The sequence below is a fragment of the Trachymyrmex cornetzi genome, unplaced genomic scaffold, assembly GCF_001594075.2.
Source record: "Trachymyrmex cornetzi isolate Tcor2-1 unplaced genomic scaffold, Tcor1.1 scaffold361, whole genome shotgun sequence".
Lineage (NCBI taxonomy): Eukaryota > Metazoa > Arthropoda > Insecta > Hymenoptera > Formicidae > Trachymyrmex > Trachymyrmex cornetzi.
This window is the reverse complement of record NW_017298332.1, coordinates 212,545-234,329: the sequence shown is the minus strand read 5'-3', so window position 1 is coordinate 234,329 and position 21,785 is coordinate 212,545. Positions and strand designations below refer to the sequence as shown.

General features: G+C 32.9%; 1 protein-coding gene across 6 annotated transcripts in view; it reads left to right on the top strand.

Annotated features, from left to right (window-relative positions):
- LOC108763484 (Ankyrin-repeat, SH3-domain, and Proline-rich-region containing Protein) overlaps positions 1-21,785 on the top strand; it is a 102,080-nt gene that overhangs the window by 44,496 nt on the left and 35,799 nt on the right. For 3 of the 6 annotated variants that reach the window (XM_018511136.1, XM_018511135.1, XM_018511137.1), the window contains 2 exons: positions 16,520-16,660; positions 19,726-19,852. In XM_018511136.1, the coding sequence (XP_018366638.1) occupies positions 16,520-16,660; positions 19,726-19,852 (268 nt within the window). Of the gene's footprint in view, positions 1-10,671; positions 10,899-16,519; positions 16,661-19,725; positions 19,853-21,785 lie in introns of those variants that run through there. The other 3 variants (XM_018511134.1, XM_018511132.1, XM_018511133.1) reach the window with 2 other exon arrangements.

The window sequence follows — 21,785 nt, the reverse complement described above, 5'->3', positions numbered from 1 at the left end:
ACACAAATCAGTTCTAAATGAGAAATATAATAAAAAATACGTTAAGTAGTACGCATTCAGCAACTTTCCCCTAATGGAGTTTTAGGAAGTGTGAGGAATTTGTGACAACCCTAGTTTTGACTAAAATGCGTATTCTGTCCGTGCTGTGCGTACGGCAGCGATAACGGGGTTTAGGGCCGGCCGCGGGATAGGTGAAGGCAGGGGTGGTACGCCGTGCTGCGCGATACGCGACGTAACGCGGCGCGGCGCGGTGCGGCCTCTTCGGCCACGCAGTTCGTCGACGAGCGTCGCACCGTGTGTTCGCGTGCTGCGTATCTCCTCTCCGCTATTTCTCACACTGTTCCGTAAAGTTTGACAGTTCGCGTTGACACTAATTGCGTTTGGTATCAAACGCGAGAGCCACACAAGCCGGGACGGCAGGCTAATCTGATCGCGCGACTCTTTCGCACGTCTTCATTTTCTGACGTTTTATTTATTTTTTTTTTTCCGGGGGACAGATTAAATTTTATCTGACGGCCCAGTGAGAGAATCTCTCATTTTTTTTTGTCTCGCGGTCGATATAATAGGCCGGCTTGCCGAGAGTGTTCGGAGTTTGTGTGTTGGATCGCCGCGATTTTTTAGACGCTCCAGCGCTCCACGCGTCGACCGTGTTGTCAATAAAAATCTTTATATCAATGAGAACGTTATTCCGCTGTGCTCCATTAATTCGAACGAAATCGCAAGCTGTCTTCACGATTTTACGTCACGTCACTTTTGCGAAATATAGATTTAACTTTAGAATTTCAAGTTCATCGACTCCGCGCAGACTTCGTATGAACGCATTACTATAAGTGAGTAACGATGCACTTTTATCAGTTGCAATAAGGAAATTGCAAGGATAAAATAGGCAAAATTCGTTGTAATTTACTTTCTATTGAATCTCGTTACATAACGGGGTGCTTAAATTTGTTTTCAATGACGTAACTATAAGATTGTGTTTCTGGCATCTCTAGAAATTAAGAATCTAAAATCTGAGAAAGAAAAAGTTAAGAAAAATTTACTTGTTTGTCTTTTGCTTGCATTTATTTGATTCGTCTTTTCATTTTTTGTTTGTTTATTGGAGAATTAAAAAATTTACGTATTTAATGTAACATCTAGTGCTCAATTATGAAATAATTCAATTTTCTTAACGTTATTTGACCTCTTTATTCTTCGTTTCTATGTGAAACGAATTTGAAAAGCTTGGAAGCTGCTACTTATACTTGTACTCTCACAACTAGTCAATAGGATAACTTTATTATTTTTTAAGATATTGCCTCGACAAAAAAGAGTTGTGAAAGAGTTATGACAGCTGTTTGTATTTAAAAATACAGAGAGAGATGCAACATTATTTAACTATTTAATTCCTAAAATTTTTATTTAGACTTAAAAAAATAAATAAAAGTACTCGCTAGATTAAGAAAATATATTAACGCAATATTGGATCCTACATGTATAAAGTTGAAAGGAAATTAAGCGTATGTTTAATTTTCAAGAATTTTGGAATTTAATTTTTGATTTATATACTGATATTAATATTTTGATTACCATGTCACCCATATTCGTATAAATTTTCACAAAAGTCCCGTCATTCATTTACAGGTGACAGTTTTATTTGTCCCGATTAAGAATAATTTTACTAATTATTCAAGACATTAAAAAAAGAATAAATTTTGTTTTTAAAGAACAAAATATTAAAATAATTGACTACAAAGCCTTTCATAAATATAAAGCACTCCTATAAATTGGCGTAAATGTTTCATATCTAACAAACAATAAATTTAAAAAGTTTTATTGAAAATAATGTTAATTTTCATAACAAGTTTAATATTTTGTTAGTTTTCCTTTGACTTATATTATTATCTTTTTCAAGAAAATGCAGTAAATTAAACTTTATATTTATGGCCAAGGCTATATATTTATTAAGTTCAATGCTAAAATCAGGCAATCAAAGTTAAATCGATTTTTAGTCATTAAAGAAAATTTTTTTTAAGCAGTAATTTATTTTATTCTGTAAGTTCTTCGCTCACTCGAAGATTTATTTGCTAGAGTTTTCAATAAACAAATAAATTGTGTCACTGTTACAGCAAACCTTTCAATTTCGATGTTTGTATGAATTATGCATCAAATCACATTTTACGTGTATAATCTACATGCAGATGTAAATTACTGTCACATTCGTTTCCACACATAGATGCTCAGCTCGGGATTACACTACTTCAAATCACGTTACCGTGCGGTAGACAGCTTGCTCTCGCAAGCTTGATGCAGAACTTCGAATTGTATCATCGAAATAACTTTACCAAGTTCGATAGAGTTACGATTCTCGCAAAGCGTATCTTCGCTTACCTGCTACACCGTGTAATAGTACTTATCATTATATGCATGAATACGTACTTATTGCAGATCGACCGCGCGCACGTTAATTACACTATTTGAAGCAATTAAGGTATCTTTCCTTTGAACGATATTCTTCAGACAGAAATAAATTTCTCCTGATGATTAAAAGAGTTGAAGCACTCTGTTTATATAAACGAGCTATTGAAAATCAAGTTTGCATAAAAAAGAGAAATTTTTTAAATATCGGATGTCTATTGAATATAAAATGAGTTTTTAGTATAGTTTATAAATTTTATACGAGGAACAATTTATTTCCTTTTATATTTATTGGAAAAAAATTGCATATATCTTTTTGTTTTATGAACGTTATTATAATCCAACACAAAATTGACGGATTTAAAACCTTGAGTAACTCATTAGTAGTCAGCGCATTAAAATTTGTCTATGAAAAGGACGGAAACGCGGAATGACTAGAGAACTGGAAATTTTCGGAGCTTCCGAAACTCCGTCATTGAATTAAGCTCTAAATTGTATCCGTGTTCGCGCACTCCGTCGGAATTGGAAGTCAAACTGACATCCGCGGAAACGAAACTGAAACGCACAGCCGCGTTCGGAGATTATATTTCCGGAGTTCGTCCGTCCGAGGAGTGCACCTTGAATCGCGATACGTACAACTTTGATGAGCCAGGAAATAGAGACGAGACAAGTTAGTCTCCCTGCGGAGTACGTTGCCTCTGAGGAGAAATCGTGTCAGACGATTTTACACGATACAAAATTGACTGTTCTTTGTACGCGAAAATTTCATTTTGTTATGCATATTTTGCACGCTAAAAGAGGAAATTCTATGACAAAAAAAGACATGCTAGTGTTGAGAATTTTAGACAATCAATTTCGAGTTTTTTTTTTATATTCTCATATAAATAATTTAGAAATTATTATGTTCAGAGAGAGATATAGTATGTACCTATAAAATTAAAAATATACAACGTGATAGTAAAATGATATTAATATTAATAATATACAATCGGAAAACTTATATAAAATTATGAATAATTTTTTGATAAAAAAAAATATTATTATTTATAAGAATAATAAAATAGTGTTATGTAAGTACAAAATACAATATAAGTTAAATGGAAAAATTTTTATACTTTGCGGATATACAATAGAAAAGACCTTTACGCTTTTATGTAATATTATCGTTGCAGCTGTTATGGGTATTTCAAGAGGAAGCAGAGGAAAAATTTTCAAAACCGCGTTGCGTGTACCTTTAATCCAACTCTTTTTTTTATTTTACTTTTTTAAACGTGACAATCTAGAGAAAATGTTTAGAATATTTGTCGGAAATATTTTTAGAGGAGAATATATTACGGAGCATTAAAATAATAAAGAAGATGGGAAATTTAGTTATAACTTTCAATAAACTATATAAATTCTCTATGTAATAAAATGTATGGATTCTGTCACTCGTGATCTTTGAAATTTTTACATTTTGTGAATGAGATTTAAAAATGGAACATCTCTTACGTTTTCACGGAAAGAATCGCTGAGGTGATGATAATGGTGCATAAGAAGCGGTCGTTGAATCTGATTTTCTTGTTTAGTCTTGCTCGGTCGCCACGGGGTACGTCCTTGAAAGCGTACCGCTGCCGCAAAATTACCGTTCCTTCTCTTGCTTCCTCGGCTTCCACGTGCAACAGACGAATCGTAAATTCCACGGTCGACAGCCAAGATGCTCGAAAGACCCACTTCGTTCGTGCCGGTCTAATTCATTCTGAGTCGACAAGGTATACATATAGTCGGCGACGGGGTGCGAATATCGCGAATTGCATTTTCAATTAAAAACCCGTTTACCGTCTCGCTCGTCAGTTCGCTCTACTAACGCCTGGTTCGCTAACGTTTTACTAATTTACATCAGGTTTCTCCGGCGGGACGTCACAGATCACAGTATTAAGACGTTGCGTATGAAACGTTATACTTATACCAATACACAGAACGATTTTGCTGAAGTATTTTAAAATTTAGATTGATACACACACACACAAATCTGAAAATAATTTTATATTTAATATAATTTTATTTAATTTTATATAATGGACCATTAAAATAATTATGTAGAAAATTCAAGCATGGTGAGCAATGCTGGGAAAAATTTTTCCACAGTAATCAGCTTGAATATCCTGTAGAATTATTTTGATAATTCATGTATTTTAAGATTCCATGTAATTTTTAATTCTCACTGTTAAATTTTTTTAATTCGATTAAAGTGAGATTGCAAGAACAGTTTCTCTCGGCGAAATGCGAAAAGCGCAACCAAATCTTTCCAGTAAAGTACATCTTCGGGAATTATATGAAAATTATACGGAACGAATAATTTTACTGTAATATCTAAAAATGTATCTAGATATAAATCTAATTTAAAATAATTTTATTGAACCATTAAAATAATTATGTAGGACATTCAAATTGATTGCGAAAATGTCAAAACTTTTTGCAGCATTGTCCATCATGGTTAAGATCCTTAATTAATTTAATAGTTCAACAAATTATTTTCAGATTTATATCTAGATAGCTAAATTTTTAGACATTTTAGTAAAATCATTCTTTCCGTGAAAATTACACGAAAAGGATAATTTTTCTGAAGTATTTAAATGTATATCTAGATACACACACAAATCTAACCTAAAATGATTGTGTTGGATCATCAGAATAATTATGTAGGACTCTCAAATTGATTGCTAAAATGTCAAAACTTTTTGCAGATATTAGCTCATTGTGATAAAAATTCTTATGTAATTAATTTAATGGACCAACAAAATTATTTTAAGATTTATATCTAGTTAAATTTTTACATACTTTTTTAAAATTGTTTTTTTCTGTGTAGAAATAAAAGAATATGTAGGAATAAAATAATTTTACATGTAAGATCTCCCATTCTGCACGACTCGCTTATTTACTAGCTTTGTGCACTAGCTAATGTTATGTACGCTGGCTGCGCTTTTCTCTAGAGTGTTTTTAACTTTAATCTCATCTATTATGCCGCGCACGTGTATATGTGTGTTTTATCGTAGTACGAAAATTGACAGAATGCGACACTGTAAGCCGCATCTGTACCGCATAATAATCAGGCTCGATAAAAACCTGTTGAATTCAGTTTTGTGACGAAATTATTCATGCGTCTTCATATATGTAGAAAAATATTACAGCAGAGAGAAAAGATGTTATTCTATCAAACTTTCAAACCGAGGCGAGGGAGGGTCGATTCTAAGTGGATCAAAGAAATCCGCGGATGAAAACTAGTTCAGCGACTTTCTGAGAACTGTCTCATACAATTTACTCTCGGTCCCTTTCTTCCATTAAGTCGATTCAGGCCGCTCGGTTGGACCCTACATACGTCTAAATTTCGATTATCTCTCGCCATGCCTCGGGAAAACCGACCTGGCCGACGTTTTCGCGAATTACGCCGAAATCTAATTTGTGCGCCTCGCTATCCGGGCTTTGCATGCCAAATTGGATAGCCATCAACGTGCGCTGTCGCGTAAAACCGTCGTCGGCTACGAGAGACATGGCCACGCGGCAAGGCGTGTTCTCTCATTTCCATAAATTGATATGCACTTCTGCTCGCTCTGTGTACGAGTTGTCGCGCCGCGCCTCGCCGCGCCGCGCCGTGCTGTGCCCGTAAACGCGGCAACTCGTTCGTTTAACCATCTTGCGAGGCGTACGTTATGTACGTTATGTACGGTGCTCCGTTTATATCTGAAGAGAATATTCGGTCGCTCGAATAAATTTCTTCAGTCGGGAGAGAGAGTGCAAGAAAAAAAAACGAAAAAGGACTCGACACACGTAAACTCGGTTTTATATTAATATTTTACATGAGAAAAAGAAACACTATGGACATACGTAATAAAGTACACATATGTGTACTAAAGTACAATCTGCATGTAGAATATTTTCACGAAAAGAAACGGTTTTGATGATTTATCTAAAAATTTAGTTAGATACAGGTCTGAAAATAAATTTTGTTGGACCTTCAAAATGATTATGTAAAACGTTGAAGCTAGAATATCAAAATTTTTTGTAGCATTATTTATCATGTTTGAATTTTCTACACAAATGTTTTGATGGTTTAATAAAATTATGTTCAGATCTATATCTGGCTAAATTTTTAAATATTTCAGTAAAATTATCATGCTTGAGTTTTCTACACAAATATTTTGATGGTTTAATAAAATTATATTCAGATCTATATCTGGCTAAATTTTTGAATATTTCAGTAAAAATATTCTTTCTGAATAACTTTATATCTCTTTTTAAATGCTGAAAAATGTATCAAGTATTTTGAGAGAATGTATATGTATTTTCTAAAGAATTTTTAGGCTTATTTTTTGTATCATACAGAGTGTTAGTTAAGTATGTTCCCAAACTCAACAGAGCGATTCTTTGGTTTATTTCAAGTAAAAAAGTCCATAAACATGTGTCCTAAACGGCTTAGTTTCTGAAATAAAAAAATTTAAACGTGTAGTAATAATCTGTTTATTTGAAAGAAATACAACTTGAACTAGTCAAAAACTAGTCAAAAACAGAAAAACAGGCTTCAGTTCTTCTGACGAAATAAAATAATTAGATGAATTGTTGAAAATGTCCATCTTGCGCCATGATACATCCATCGAGACTACTTCTCAAAGATTGACGTACACATTCAAAGATATTCGTACCGGGTGTGTTACGTATTGCCTCACATGAAGCAACTATTCGATTCCTCAAATCATTCTCATTCTCAATTGGAGTGGGCATATCTGCCATTTCAAAATTTGTAAACTTAAGCATGATGAAACCGATTTTGATGGATTGAAACAATTTGGCCCGAAAACGTATGTACAAGCTAACTGACCCGCAGCAACATCAGGACTGAAGTCTATTTTTGATTTTGTGACTTTGATTTTGACTTTGTCACTTTGTTTACGGTTGTGCGAATAGTAACTCACATGAAACAAGGCATATTTATGCAGGAAGATATCTTCAACGCAATTTATCGTTTCGTCAAACATTTGCGAACATTCACCTGTATTTCGGAAACTAAGTCGTTTAGGACACATGTTTATATGGACTTTTTTACTTGAAATAAACCAAAGAATCGCTCTGTTGAGTTTGGGAACATATTCAACTAACACTCTGTATTTTAATTATTAATACTCTGAAATTAAAATTCGTATATTCTCACGTGATCGTATATGTTCGATACTTTCGTAAACTGTGAAACATACTTCGAAGCATTTGTGTATTTTGAGTTAAAGATTAGGATCACGACTCTCTTTTTATTTTACCGAGTATATTATTCTTAGCTATGAGATCGAGTGAAAATAAAGCGAAAATAGATTCGCGCGCGATTCTTAACCGGGTGAAAACTTGATTAATACTTATCGCAACCTCCATTGACGCGCTGCTATTATTAACCCATTTGGACTATGTTCGGATGTCTTTGCTCTAAATATTGAAAAATTTTAAGAATTGTAATTTGATGAAAAATTTTGATCAATTATATTATTAAATAATATATTATTAAAAATATATAATATATAATATATCTGTATTTTAATAATATAATATTTTCTTAAATATTAGCAAAAACTGTCGTGAACCATAAAATTAAATAGCGCTTTTATAACATGCTTCTATTATATAGTAAATTGCAAATTTGGAGTATTAGATCTCTTTAGATTCATTCCACAATCTTGAAAAGAACGGTTAAAAAGTTCAATTTAACAGGAATTTTGATGAAATTTTAATAGCCTTTGTCTCGAAATTTTGTCCGTGACTCTCAGCGAAGCAATGTGAACGTAACTTCATTCTTCAGGCTTCTAAGATAGAGCCCATTATCATGCCTTATATTCCCACTTTACGAACGAGGAGCGAGAGAATTATCGGGTCACGAGGCGAGGAATGGCGCCAAGAGACGCAGGCGTCTCCCTGTTCCTCAGTGTCGAACTTGACGAAATGCCGAATCGTAATATCGAAAAGATTTCGAATTTCCAGCGCAGCCAAACGCTTCCAACGCAGCTCATTTTTCATCCGACATCTTTTACGGAAAAGCCCATAAATCCAGCCTTATATCGATTTTGTGCGTCAGCTCATTTCTTTTATAAAGAAAACGAGAAAGTTATAAATTATTTGATGTTGAATATTGAGGAGAATGAATATTAAGGGAGAAAACAAGCTCAGATCAGACTATAGCTCTGATGATCAAAATAACTACAAGTTCCTTTGTAATACATTCTGTCTATAGAAAAGGTGTCCTACTTTTCTATCTGATCACGACCGAGAATGTCAGGTGTTCCCTAGCTATGAAGTCAATCTTTAATGATAATAAAGTACGAATAGTTTTTTTTTAGTTACAAACGATGAAGTCGGCGAGTTATTTTTTAATTGCAAGCGATGAAATTGTTCCCTTGCGTTCTTGAGTAAACTTCAAGTAATCTTCATCTTTTTACTTTGATAAGATTTTAATTTAAGCATTAGTTTCCAAAGTACACGACATTAAAACTTGAAAACTAACAAAAGTTCCGAAATTTACTGTTCTATCGCGATGGTTCCGTTGAAGAAAAATTAAATCGTTGTAAATGATTATATTAAAATTTTATTATTTGGTAAAAGCTTGTTATTTTTAATATTTTATTACAAATAGTTTAAAATTAGCATATTTATAAAAGTCTGGAGATGGATATACATGTTTTCATGTGCCATTTTGCTAATTAGTTCTATGCTTTATTTCATATAAAGCTTATGTGGAGACACATAAAGTGTGTAATGTATAAAAGATGGAAAATTAACGGTATATCTGTATCTTTATCTGTCTGTCCGGCATAGTTTTGCACGTTACGTGCATTATGGGCCATTCGATACATTGCCGTCCTGAATCTTTAAAGCGCTACGTGTCGATTCGTGTCAAGTGGCTTATAAATGGAAAGCAACGTACTACACTCGCACATCGTTCAATGGCGAATTTATCGATAGATGGTTGCTGAGGACCTTTAAATCTCGAGGGATTCCCACAAATTATTCTGCGGATCTACAACGTTCTATAAGATGAAAGACGAACGTCACATTAACATTTTAGCCGAGAGAATGTTGACTTAAAAAATTTAGCAAGACTTACCAATATCTACACGGAAAGAACAGTTTTGTCGTTTAAGCAAAATTTGCTATTCAAGCAAAAATTTAGTTATTGGATAATTTGAAAATAATTTTGTTGAACTATCAAAATAATTATGTAAGACGTTCAAAATGATTGCTAGAATGTTAAAATTTTTTTGCAATATGACTCATCATGCTTGAGCGGCTTTCATAGTTATTTTGATAGTCCAACAAAATTATTTTTATACCTGTGTCTAACTACATTTTTTGATACTCCAATAAAATTGTTCTTCGTGTATTAATAATTGTTCTCAATTTCAAAAGAAAAGATATAAAGTATATTATTATACCAAGATAATATTAATTCATCGATTATTGAAATTATTAAAATATGAATAAAATGTAATTTGATGAGGTTTTTAATAAAAAAATTACAAAGACTTTATAATGTAATGTGAAATATCATCGTTTAAATGATTTTCCTTTTTCAATTAACGAATTAATAGCGTTATGATAAATTCTGTAGTATTATATCGAGCACACACACAGAATAGCAGATAATATTCATTTGCTTTGAGTAAATATCGTGTTATTGTCGGTACGTCACTCACCAATCGCTAATTACAAAGTGCATACCTTTAATTATAGGATTAAATTAACGATGTTAAATAAATGTAAATTCCTGGAGGTGACGAAAAATAACGAGGTCAATGACAAGAGATAATATTCTTAAATTTTTTTCTATCTTCTAATAATTTTTCTATTTTAATATAAATATTATTTTTCAATTAAGATGAGCTTTAGATGAGATAAATTTATTGATAATATTTTTAATTTATATTTTTTCTTATAAACACACACACAGCATCCCTAATGTAAAATAACTGTAATATAAAGAGACTTGCCTTTTTTATTCCTAGTCAACAAATTTTTTTTTGAGAGTTAAGAAAAATTCTCCATATTTTGCAGAGGTTTGTGGTCTCGAAATTGATTCTGGGACAAATATTTTGGGGAATATTATCCTAATAAAACAATATGCGACCTTGCGATTTTGTCATCGTGACGCTACGCAGTTTCTTTTTCAAAGCCGTCGTTATCACCGTATCATATCTGTGAGAGTGTGTGAAGGGGAATAAACGAGAAACACATTTCCGACAAGGTTGGTTTTTGCGTTAACGTAAATCGTATAGAGGCGAAACTCGAGCGTGCGGTTTTGCGGGCTGGTCCATGCCATTGCGAGGATGCTGGCGTGCGTTTATCCGCGAGAAAACTTCGAGGTGAAAACCGTGGCGGTAAAGCTGCATCACGGAAAATCCAAGAGGAAGTCCAAGTCCGTCCCAGCGAAGGAAAAACTTCCTTCAAACGCCACAGAGACGGAATGCAACAACGGCGAGCAAGTAAGTAGCGAGGTAAGGTTCTACGGTGCACTTTGCTGTCTCTCGCTTTTCGCTCCGCCAACGCGAAGAGACTCTGCACTTATATGAATAAATACTTAGGAGTTGGGAAAGAAGGTGTTTGACTATATATTCTGACTGTGTATTATTAAATCGTACTAGAATCGTGATTACATAGAAACGCATGTCAAGAATAAATCGAATTTTCCAATATTTTATTAGTTATTAATCGAAAAATGTTAACTCTGTTATAGTCTAGTTAAAAGTGACGCTACGATAAAGTTGAACGAGAAACCCATTTACATGTTATAACATTATATTTAAAACATATGTATTAATTTCGTGCGTCGTTAAAGCTTTACCGTTTAAAAAGTTTTAGTTATCCAGTCTTAATTAAAACGCACGCATGCCTGAAATATTCTAATTTTATAATGATAATCGAATAAATATTATAGAAAATCGGTTCATTAAATCCTCCGTATTTACATTTTTATCAGTGAACCGTATGTTCTCGCTTAAGCGAGTGTAATCACCATAATTGCAGGCTTGCTCTTTCTCCGCTTAAGTCTAGCCATTGTACTTTCTACACTTACATTTTCTTACTTTCCTTTGCGAAGCATTAGCTTATATTTATTTCCTTTTAATCAGGAAGTAGAAAAGGATGCAACTAGAGAGAAAGAGAGAGAGGAGAGAGAGCAGGCCTTGTTAGTTTCATTTGTGACTTCATTCATATAGTCCATTAATTCTCTCTCTTCTGTCTCTTTCCCTTTCTAACGGACTATAATGTTGTAGAATTTCAATTTTCACATTATTTAAATGTCTCGAGAAGTCGTTGGAATATTTCCGTCTCAACTCGAAATCTACAAAGAGACTGCAAGTGGAAATTGTATTAAATCCTGTAATCGTAATTGAAGAAACTCCGAGTCAGAAATACGAATTAATTATACACTTTTATTTTTTGCATTTAATTATACACTTTTATTTTTTGTCTTTCACGCAGCGATGACGAGTCGCAGTTTCATTAATTTCACGAATGAATGCGCCCGAAAAAAGAAAGAGAAAACTAACTTCAAGCCGCGGCGCGGCGCCTCGCCGAAACGAACGAACTGCCGATTACGGCTTCTTCCGCGCTACCTGTTTTCAGGCTCCTCGAAATTAATTTTGCAGGCGGATAGTCTAGGCGGATCATCCCTCGGGGATTATCCGCTCCTACAAGAATCCGCGCCTCTCTATGAGAAATTTCTTTTTCGTTTACGTGTTCCCTCAAGAGAACATCTTTTCGCAACTTTCTCGCCCATTCACGCACGGAAACGAATTCTTGGCTGGTTATCGGCTGGAGAGATTACCTCTTTTTCCTTCTTATATTTCTTTCCAAGAAGCTGGCCAGATCAATTGAGGACTTGGCGTGAAAGGATTGCAACCGCCGATACCCTTGCAGCAAGCGCAATTATCTTTTGTCGAAAGTATCCTCGAAGATAAATGGATAAAGAAAATGTGAAGAATGTACTTTGTAAAAAATAGATATTTTCGAGAAAACTAGCATTTTCCAAGACTTTTATTTCTAATTATTATTATACTTTTTATATCAAACTTTTAATGATAAGTATAAAGATAAATATTTAAACCTACAAAATTAGCGTTTTTGTGTTTTAATTTTAACATTTTTGCATCTCAGAAAGTCCACTGTACGTTTTTAAGTTAAAATTAATACTTTTATTTTTTACAGTGTACACTGAGAGAAAAATGTGTTGTATTTGTAACTATAATTACATATTATTATAATTATGATTATTACTGCTAGAATAATAATAATAGTAACTATATATATAATTCTAGCAACAAATGCGTATATAGTTGGCAACCTAAAATGACTATAATTATAATTATTATAACCATAAAATAGTTGAAATTACCATAAAAATGATTCGAGTGACTATAATTTTATAATTTTTATGGTTGTCAAAATGTAACTATAAAATTATAGTCACTTGAATAATTTTTAATGTGATTTCAACTATTTTATGGTTATAATATAATTATAGTCATTTTAGGTTGCCAATTATATATATTTGTTGCTAGAACTATATACATAGTTACTGTTATTATTATTCTAGTAATAATCATAATTAAAGTAATATGTATTATAGTAATTATAGTTACAAATACCAAACATTTTTCACTCAGTGTATAAGTTGTGAATTTGACATGTGAAGCGCACAATTGATAAACTGCGTTTGTTAAAAAATACATATACTGAAACGCGTGTGAAGCGTTAAACGTGACGAGTGTGACCCAGAAAACTCTGAGCGTTCGTTTTTACAGGTTAAAATAGCATAATGTATGTATCTCGCAGACTGCTGTATGTATCATAACAGAATGGCGGAATAATGAAATTGAATGGGATCGGAGGCGAGTCGTTCGTTCTGCCGGCGGAGATGTCGGGAAATGGCTCCCTTTTCATTTCTCTTGGCGATCGCGCGATACGTCCAACGCAGCTTTCCGCCGTTTCGTTTGCCCATTCTCAACCGCGTTCGCGCGCAGCTAGTCTGCTCGAAACAATTAACTGTCACGCGAGTGAGCGCGCGTGGAATGAAAAGAGGCAGAAGCTGGAACAACGGGGCCTCCGCCGAAGGCGTCCGTATTATATTATCTTCGCCGTTCAACGGGCGCATCGTTATTGTGCCGAGCAGCGCGATACTTTCGCTGTAACTGTCGCTTCGAGACCGCTTGATTCGCACCGGGAGTCCACGCGAAGGATTATGTCACTGCTAAGATTAATTTAACAATAACATATTGTTCAGAGTTATCGATATATATACATATATATATATATATATATAGGTCTGTACTCGCGCCGGATACTCAGCCGGAACTTCCGACAGACATTCTGATCCTCGTTATTCGTTATACTTGAATTATACACGAGGCTTCAGAATCCGCTTTGAATCCGCGGGATAACTTTGAATACGATTAAATTGCCTTGAGAGTTAAGATGAAGAAGCGAAATTCGGTCTTTCATTTTTTTTCCCTCCCTTTATGTTGAAAGTACTCTTTTATTCTGTGTTTTATTTTAACGTACTTTATACATTTTTTTACGAACGGGAACACAAAGTGTTACTAATTCGACTTTTAAATATGAAAAAAAGACACGAATAATTAATTCATCAATAAGCGCGATGGAAGGTTTTTCCTCCCATATTGTGGTCACGAATATTGGAAAGTGGAGTAGCGAGTTTTGTTTTTATTATACTTTTGCGACTCGAGGATGTAAAAACGCAATAAGGAACACAGTAAAAGGGAATAACTGTACGCGCGCAAGCGAATTTCCGCGAGAATGCATTTTATTTCGAACACGAAGTGGAACGAAACGAGAGAAAACCCTTTGCGCGATCTGTTCTTCACGAGGACAACCGATCGGGAAACCGATATTTTCATCGTGCGTGCTCACTATATCTGGTGCGCATTTATTTCGTACCCGTCTCGTCCTGTCGTCCGTCGTCGAGCGCGCGCACTTTCATTGACGTACGAAGGTTGCACGGAGTCCTTGTCACGGTGGAATTCGAAGGGCCGCACGCCGACCTTGGGATTCTACCTGGTATCGGACGCGATGTGCCACGGCCGACCCTCTCCAGATGGTGGTACGAGAGATGAAACAAAAAGTGGCACGAACGTGCACACACATCTCTCGATCGGTCCAGCGCTCGACTCTCAACTCTAAATACAGTGGGATTCGCGCGCCATCAAATTGCAGCCTTTCTTTAATGTTACAAAAAGAATTTAGAGAGCATGTAAATTAAGCGAACGGTATACTCGAGCCTGTAGAGGTGAATATAATCGAAAAAAAACTATAGAAACACTTTGAAATAAAGAACTTCGAGTAAAAAGCAGTTTTTTTTCCTTGATCTCTGGAAGTTTTTTTTACTCGAATATATTTTTTGGAACATTTAACTATTTTGACGTCGTACAATACTATTATATTCTAGAATTGAGTTTTTGCATTCATCCAAAAGATTTCTGTAAAAATATATAACTATAAAAGTTGAAGTGTAGTACAGTGTCTAAGTGATTGACGCTGTTTTATTGTATATTTATTGTAATTGTACATATTGTAAAATATAAATTAATGAAACAACGTTTACCGAATTATCTTCAACTATTCTTAAATCGATATTATATTGGGGCGTTACCTTCATAATTAAAATTTAGAATACGTACAATTGCAATTAATATTACACGATAAAACAGTATTAATTATGCTAATGAAGTATTATCTGTGTTAACAATAGCATGGGCTATTGCTTAGTTAGCTTTTAAAATCGGAGTAAAATATAAAATATCTGCCGTTTAAATAATTATAAGCGATAGTGCACTTAAATTGTCGATAAAGGATATCAGTTCATTTACAACGCAAGGATATTTCTGCTTTGATTTGAAATTATAAAGACAAAAAAATATTAAATAATATCGAAATAACATAGATAGCAAACATTTTAACAATGAATATTAAGAAATAAAATAAATTCTATATCTTTTTCTATATGTTTAACATGAATTCTATATAATTTTCATGATTTTTATATCATTTTATATAAGGTAATTAAAACATCAGATTTTAATTTAAAAAATCAAAATTTTTTTACCGTAAGAAATCCGTTTTTTACTTGAATTTTTCTCCAAAGTAAAAAAAACTGTTTAAATCTCTACTTGAGCCTATAGCGCAATGCATTTTTTTATTGCTTATATTTTAGTAAATTACTAGAAATTCTATATTTTGTGTGATACAATTTTAGTAATTTATTAAAACGCAAATAGTATAACAGAAAAAAAATACGTATGTCGTAAGCTTTAATCACCGTTGACAAGCTGATCTGTTTGTAGTAGGAGAATTAATTTGTTAATGCAAATGACTTAATAGTTTCGGTTCGTCGCATGCATTAAACGAAGGACTATCCTACTTGAATACTCGTGGGCGGTATCTAATTAAGTCAGAATTTCGGTGAAAGATGAATAGAATGAAGTACATCAGTCGTTTGATCCTCGGATCCTCCGATTTAAATTCCTCGAATTTCTTTTCTTTCTTATGGAGATGTGTTGAGATGGATGTGTTAAGATATATCCTTACAAAGAATAAATGAAAAGTTCCAAGATAAAAAATTTAAATTTAAATTTTTTACTTTTAAGTATTCTCTCTACTTTTTAAGAGGGAATTTTAATATATTTGATAAATTATGTAATACGTGTCTATCACATACGATATATGTATACATAGTTTTTAACTTTTTATTTTTTAATAAGTAGTACATGTCAGAAGAAAAAATTTTTGAATTATAGTCTTAAATTTCCGATTCAAGATGAAAATTTTTTGGTATATCTTTTATAAATATCTCCGAAGAATTTATCTCCTGAGCAAATAACGATATAATTGTTTTACGCGCTGTGCGCTCCACGAAAGCATTCGCGGAAGGTTAAGAAACAACGAAAGCCGTTGATCGAAAGCCGATATTCGAGATGTAATTAATCGCCAATTCCGCGCCTTCTGTCGCCCGTTCGTACCTATTTACGCGTTCCTCGTCACCGTTGTTTTACCTTGGCACATACATTCGTATGCTTACATGCATTTAATCTTGCTGTTTCAGTTAGCAGTGGGCGGGGGTGGTGCTGTGCTGGTGCTCAGCGAGCTTGAAAGCATGGCGGCCAGGCAACAGCGGGAAATCGCTCAGCAAAGGCGCCTCCTGGAGCAAAAAGAGGCCCGCTTAGCCGTGCTTCGAGGCGCACAGGTGAGTCTCATTCTCTTCCATCATTTTCGTGGACTAAGATAAAGTACTACTTGGAATCATATTTCATAGTTTTTACCGTACAATTGATGAAAGTTGTCATTGAAAGAATACTAACTTTAAATTGAAAAATAAAACTAATGGCACATAGAAAGACGCAAGCAATAAATAAATTAACATTTTTTTATATTTTATACTATTTATGTTACTGCTTTACCTAGAGTATTTACTAGAAAAAAAACCTGGAATTTTCAAGTGATTTCTTTTTTATTCTTGAAAAAATAAATTTTTATGGAATTTTATTGAGACACTCAGGGAAATTTTTGAAATTATAAATTTTACTTTTTTTAATCTCTTTTTTTAAAAATATTGTGTCTTTGATCATTTTTTCTTTTTGATAATGTAAAGTATTGATGAACAGTTAGCAATAAGAATGGTATGTATACATCTGTGACAACTACGTATATATTCATGTACATAATTCTCATGTGTCTCGCGAGTTTTCATTAAAAAAATTAGGATGACAGTAGAAGACAATATTCAACAATATAGAATAGCTCACTGATACTATATTATTGTTCTCTATACTTTTTTTATTATAGATTAAATTTGTGATTCCAAATATAGAAAATAATAGATATAGTCTCGTGGATCCCTATCTTATAATAATTTTCAATACATTATTTGCGTTGTTTACACTTTAATTTATTTCAAAGTTGCATTAAAAATTACTCTAATCTTATCTGGAATTTTGAGCAAAAATACCTGAGAAGTTTCAGGAAATTTTTTTATAAGATTTCATCCTACCGCGAGGGATCGATTACCATGACAATCAGTGTACATTTCTTTAGAAATTTATGACGGCAGTACAGTAATAAAACAGGCAATGCTAGCATTAGTAGTAGTATAGCAATACAATAGCAATATGCTAGCAATACATAGCAATACATAGCAGTACATAGCAGTACATAAACAATACTTGGCAATATTATGCGCAATAAATGACAATACATAGGAAAACAATACTAACAATATAATAGCAATGCTAGCAATAAAGTGTGTTGCCATAATTAGCAATCACTGTACGTTTTTTTAGTAGTGGTTGACTTCTCGAACCCTTTTTACGTTTTTAATTGTGATTCGAGAAAATTATTTGATTCGCTTAGTGTTATGTTTTTCAACACAGAGAAAAAGGTTTCTTTAGATTTAGTATTCCTATTTATTTGACTAAAATTTGTTTTATTGAAACAACATATGCTTGTACAAAATATTATTTGTTTAAATAAAAATTTTGTTGTTTCATTCGAGAAATCTCTATTGCTTGACAGAAATAACATTATTATTTGAAGTAATATCTTTCAATTAAATAATATATTGTTTGATTACAATGAATACAAACAATGAAACAAATTGTTTATTTGAACATGGCAAAATATATTCATCGAGGTTAGGTTATTCCATGCAAATAATTGCTTTCTTAGAATAATCATTACATTTTTTGACCGAAAATATGGAAACAATAGCTTATACGTCTAACAACAGAATTAAACGAGTAGTGCTATGTGCTACATCAATTATGTTTGTGCCGTACAATTGATTACGCAAATACTGAAGATAGATTATCTGTTCAAACAAATAATGTATTTAAGACAAAGGATATACATTGTTTCAAATTCAAACAATCGCACTTATTGATTCAAATATTGGTTTGTTTGGACCATTCCAAATAACAAATTTATTTGGATACAATAAAATTTATTACATTCAGTTCAATGACTCTATATATACGTACATAATGCATCAACCCTTAATGATTCGAGCGTTCGTCACGCGTTCTCTCTTTCTCAAAGATCACGGTGAGAGAGATCGATAATATGCTTGTGCAGTTACCGTTACAATGACCTTCACGACTGAGCAGCCTTGATCTCGAAGAGGGAATGGGTCCCCGGTGGACCTATTCTCTGAGATCGCGTAATCTTGTTTCGCGATTCCATCGAAGTTGGTAATAGCGAATTAAACTCGCAAATGAGAAATTATGAAGAAGCGTTTTTTTTCTTCTTTCGACCTCTAAATTCATCCTCTAATCAGGCTACAGAAAATTAATAGATACGTTGTTGAAATTTAAGCTTTTGTAATAGATAGTTGTGCAAATGTGGATTTGCGTTCGCGATAATGTTACTAACGGTGAATTTGATCAATCGCACTACACTGGATTAGTATACATTAAAGGCTGCTTTATGTATAAAGTGTTTGAAATCAATGGCATAATATAATCAACTTTGACAATGAAACAATACATATATATTTTCTTGAATAACGTATATTCCTCTGCTGTATATTCTGCTGAATAACGGTAATACTGTTGGATATTTAATCGTTTAAAATATTTATATTTATATTTAACTTTTTGCTAATATTATGTATAGCAATCTTTATTATGCACTAATCTATACTGAAAAATTTTTACCAACATTTTAATATAGGTATGTTTGTTTGAATAGTGTATTAATAAAACATTTACTTATAAATATTTACTCAATAAAAAATACTTTAATTAAATTATAATGATCCTTGTATCAAATATTTACTCGATAAAAAATACTTTAATCAAATTATAATGGTCCTTGTACCAAATAAATACATATTTACATTTAGTAAATATTAAGTTAGTACTATTCGATCATATATATTTATTAAAAGTTAGTAAATTTTTTCAATATGCACGGAAAAAAAGTAGCTGCAACTAAAAACTGCATGTGATAACTAAATGGCAGGTGTAAAATATGGACAGCTAAAATATAGGTATCATAGCTAATGTCTTAGCTGTGATATCTATATTACAGCAGCAATAGCAAACCATTTCGCTGTAGCTTATAAATTTATAGTTACGGCACCAAATACATTATAACAAATCAAGATTAGCTGCGGCAGAGAAAATCTTTTTTTCTGTGTGCAAACGACCGAATTTATTATAGATTTTATTTCCTTCCTATCTTAATCCATTTACTGTGTTAACTGTATATTCATTATCTATAGTGATCGCGTTCACGCACTGTTTACCGTTTCAGGAGCCAGCACAGCAGGACAGACTCGCTAGATTGAGGCACAAGCTGGACCAGCAACAGAGTAAGCTGAATCGACTGCGATTACTCAGATCGCAGACGGACCAGTCGCGTGTCAACAATGCGACATTGAGTAAGTCCATTATCTTTTGTATTTCCCAATCCTTCGACATTTGAGCTGCATGATATCTTAGATATAAGAATAGAAAGTTCATTTTTTTTTAATTTAAACAATTTACGTTGATTTATTGAAACATACTTTTATTTGCAATATATTGTTTTGTGAAGTAAAAGAATATAATTTTCGAAATCGTCGTATGACGATATAAAATATCTTATATATAAGATCGATAGTTATCGAAAAGTGTACTTGATAAGTGACATGTACTTTTATTCGATATTTTTTAGTAATAATCTGTATTGTGAAGTGTATTATTAAATATATTGGATATGCAAAAGTTTACAACTTTTGACACATAGCAAGAACAGAGAAAGGTCTTTTTCATGGCTGTAACAGATTTCCTAATTTGAATAGTCGTCAACTTCGATTAATATCTCGGTTGAGGGGACAGAGCGACACTTTTTTCTGCAGCAATTTCATTTCACGAAAAAACGCGTTGATTGATATATTTTTTTGATCCATTTTTGTGATTGTGTATGTAACAATATCCAGATTAATTTGCATAAAGGGTCAGTAAAAGGATCCAGTACTGCCGGTTTTGATCGGTGGTCGCTGTCAGCCGATCAACAAACGAAACTCATTTGATAAAAATGCGTTCCGTTTCAACGCATGATGCGCATGACATGTCATTTTATCCTTGTTGTTCACCGACTATTAAATAAAGATAAAATGAGACGGAACATACCCCATGATTCTAATCAGCACTATTTGTGCCATTGTTATACTTGTTTCACATCTATCTCAATAATAGTTGAATCGATCACTTTCCATGTATACTCAATGAGTATACGAAACGAAAGCGAAGTTATTTTGAATTTATGTCGTGTCGTGAGTGAAAATTAGGATCAAGTTTTGAGAAATGGAGGAAGTAAGAGAGAGTAAGTAAAAACAATTTTTCTATTTAAATTAATTTTTTTTAATAGGGGATATATGCCTTTTAATGATCTAGCTAGAGATTCTAAGTTAAATTTCTTCATTTTATACCGTCATTTTATATTGTTACTTTATTAATTCTTTGAGGTAACACTTGTATTAAGTAAGATAACGCAATTTTGTTATGTAATGTTTCGGAGATAATAACGTTTTGAAGAAGAATTAAGTAACTGTTATATACTTTGGTCGAAAGAGAGCGTCTTTGAATGGATTGTGTTATAATAATTTCTTTTAAGAACAATTAAAGCCATTTAGATTGGAATAGGAAAAGCCTTCAATAGGAATAATAAGGATACATACTCGGGTTTCATTATATAAAAATTAAAGATACCACTTGGATTATATTCGTTATTTAATTTGATATGGGATTTAACTTATTAGCCTCAGTTGTTAACCTTCCGAGGACCGGCATGTTTTTGATCGATTTTTTTATTTTAAGGGCTAGAACTTTTTTATCAATGTCATGGGGTTGAGTGGCAAAAAAGATAGCTCCACTGTCGAATCCCTAAAGGGGTCTCCGGTCCTCTACAGGTTAATATCAAATATTTTTTATATAAATGATATATATCATTAGAGAGTATGTAAATAATAAAAATAGTACCACTTGGGTTTTACTTTTTAATTTGGTACATGGAGAGAATTTTTCGTTATTTTTTATCGCAAAATTCATTACAAATTTCATCATGTTTGGTAATAAGCTTGGGACAACTTGACAATAATGAAATATTATCAGTAACGATAGATTTTTTGAAATATACAAGAGACTTTTTATAAATGATGTAGTAAAAATTATAATGCAGATTGTAAAATGTTTTGAAGTGAGTAAGTTCTAGCGTAGCTACACTGAGAAAAATGTCCGTTTAAAAAGTAACAAACGGATATTTCCGATTGATTTTGATCGGATTTATAAGACTATCCGATCAAATTTTAAGACTATCCGATCAAATTTATC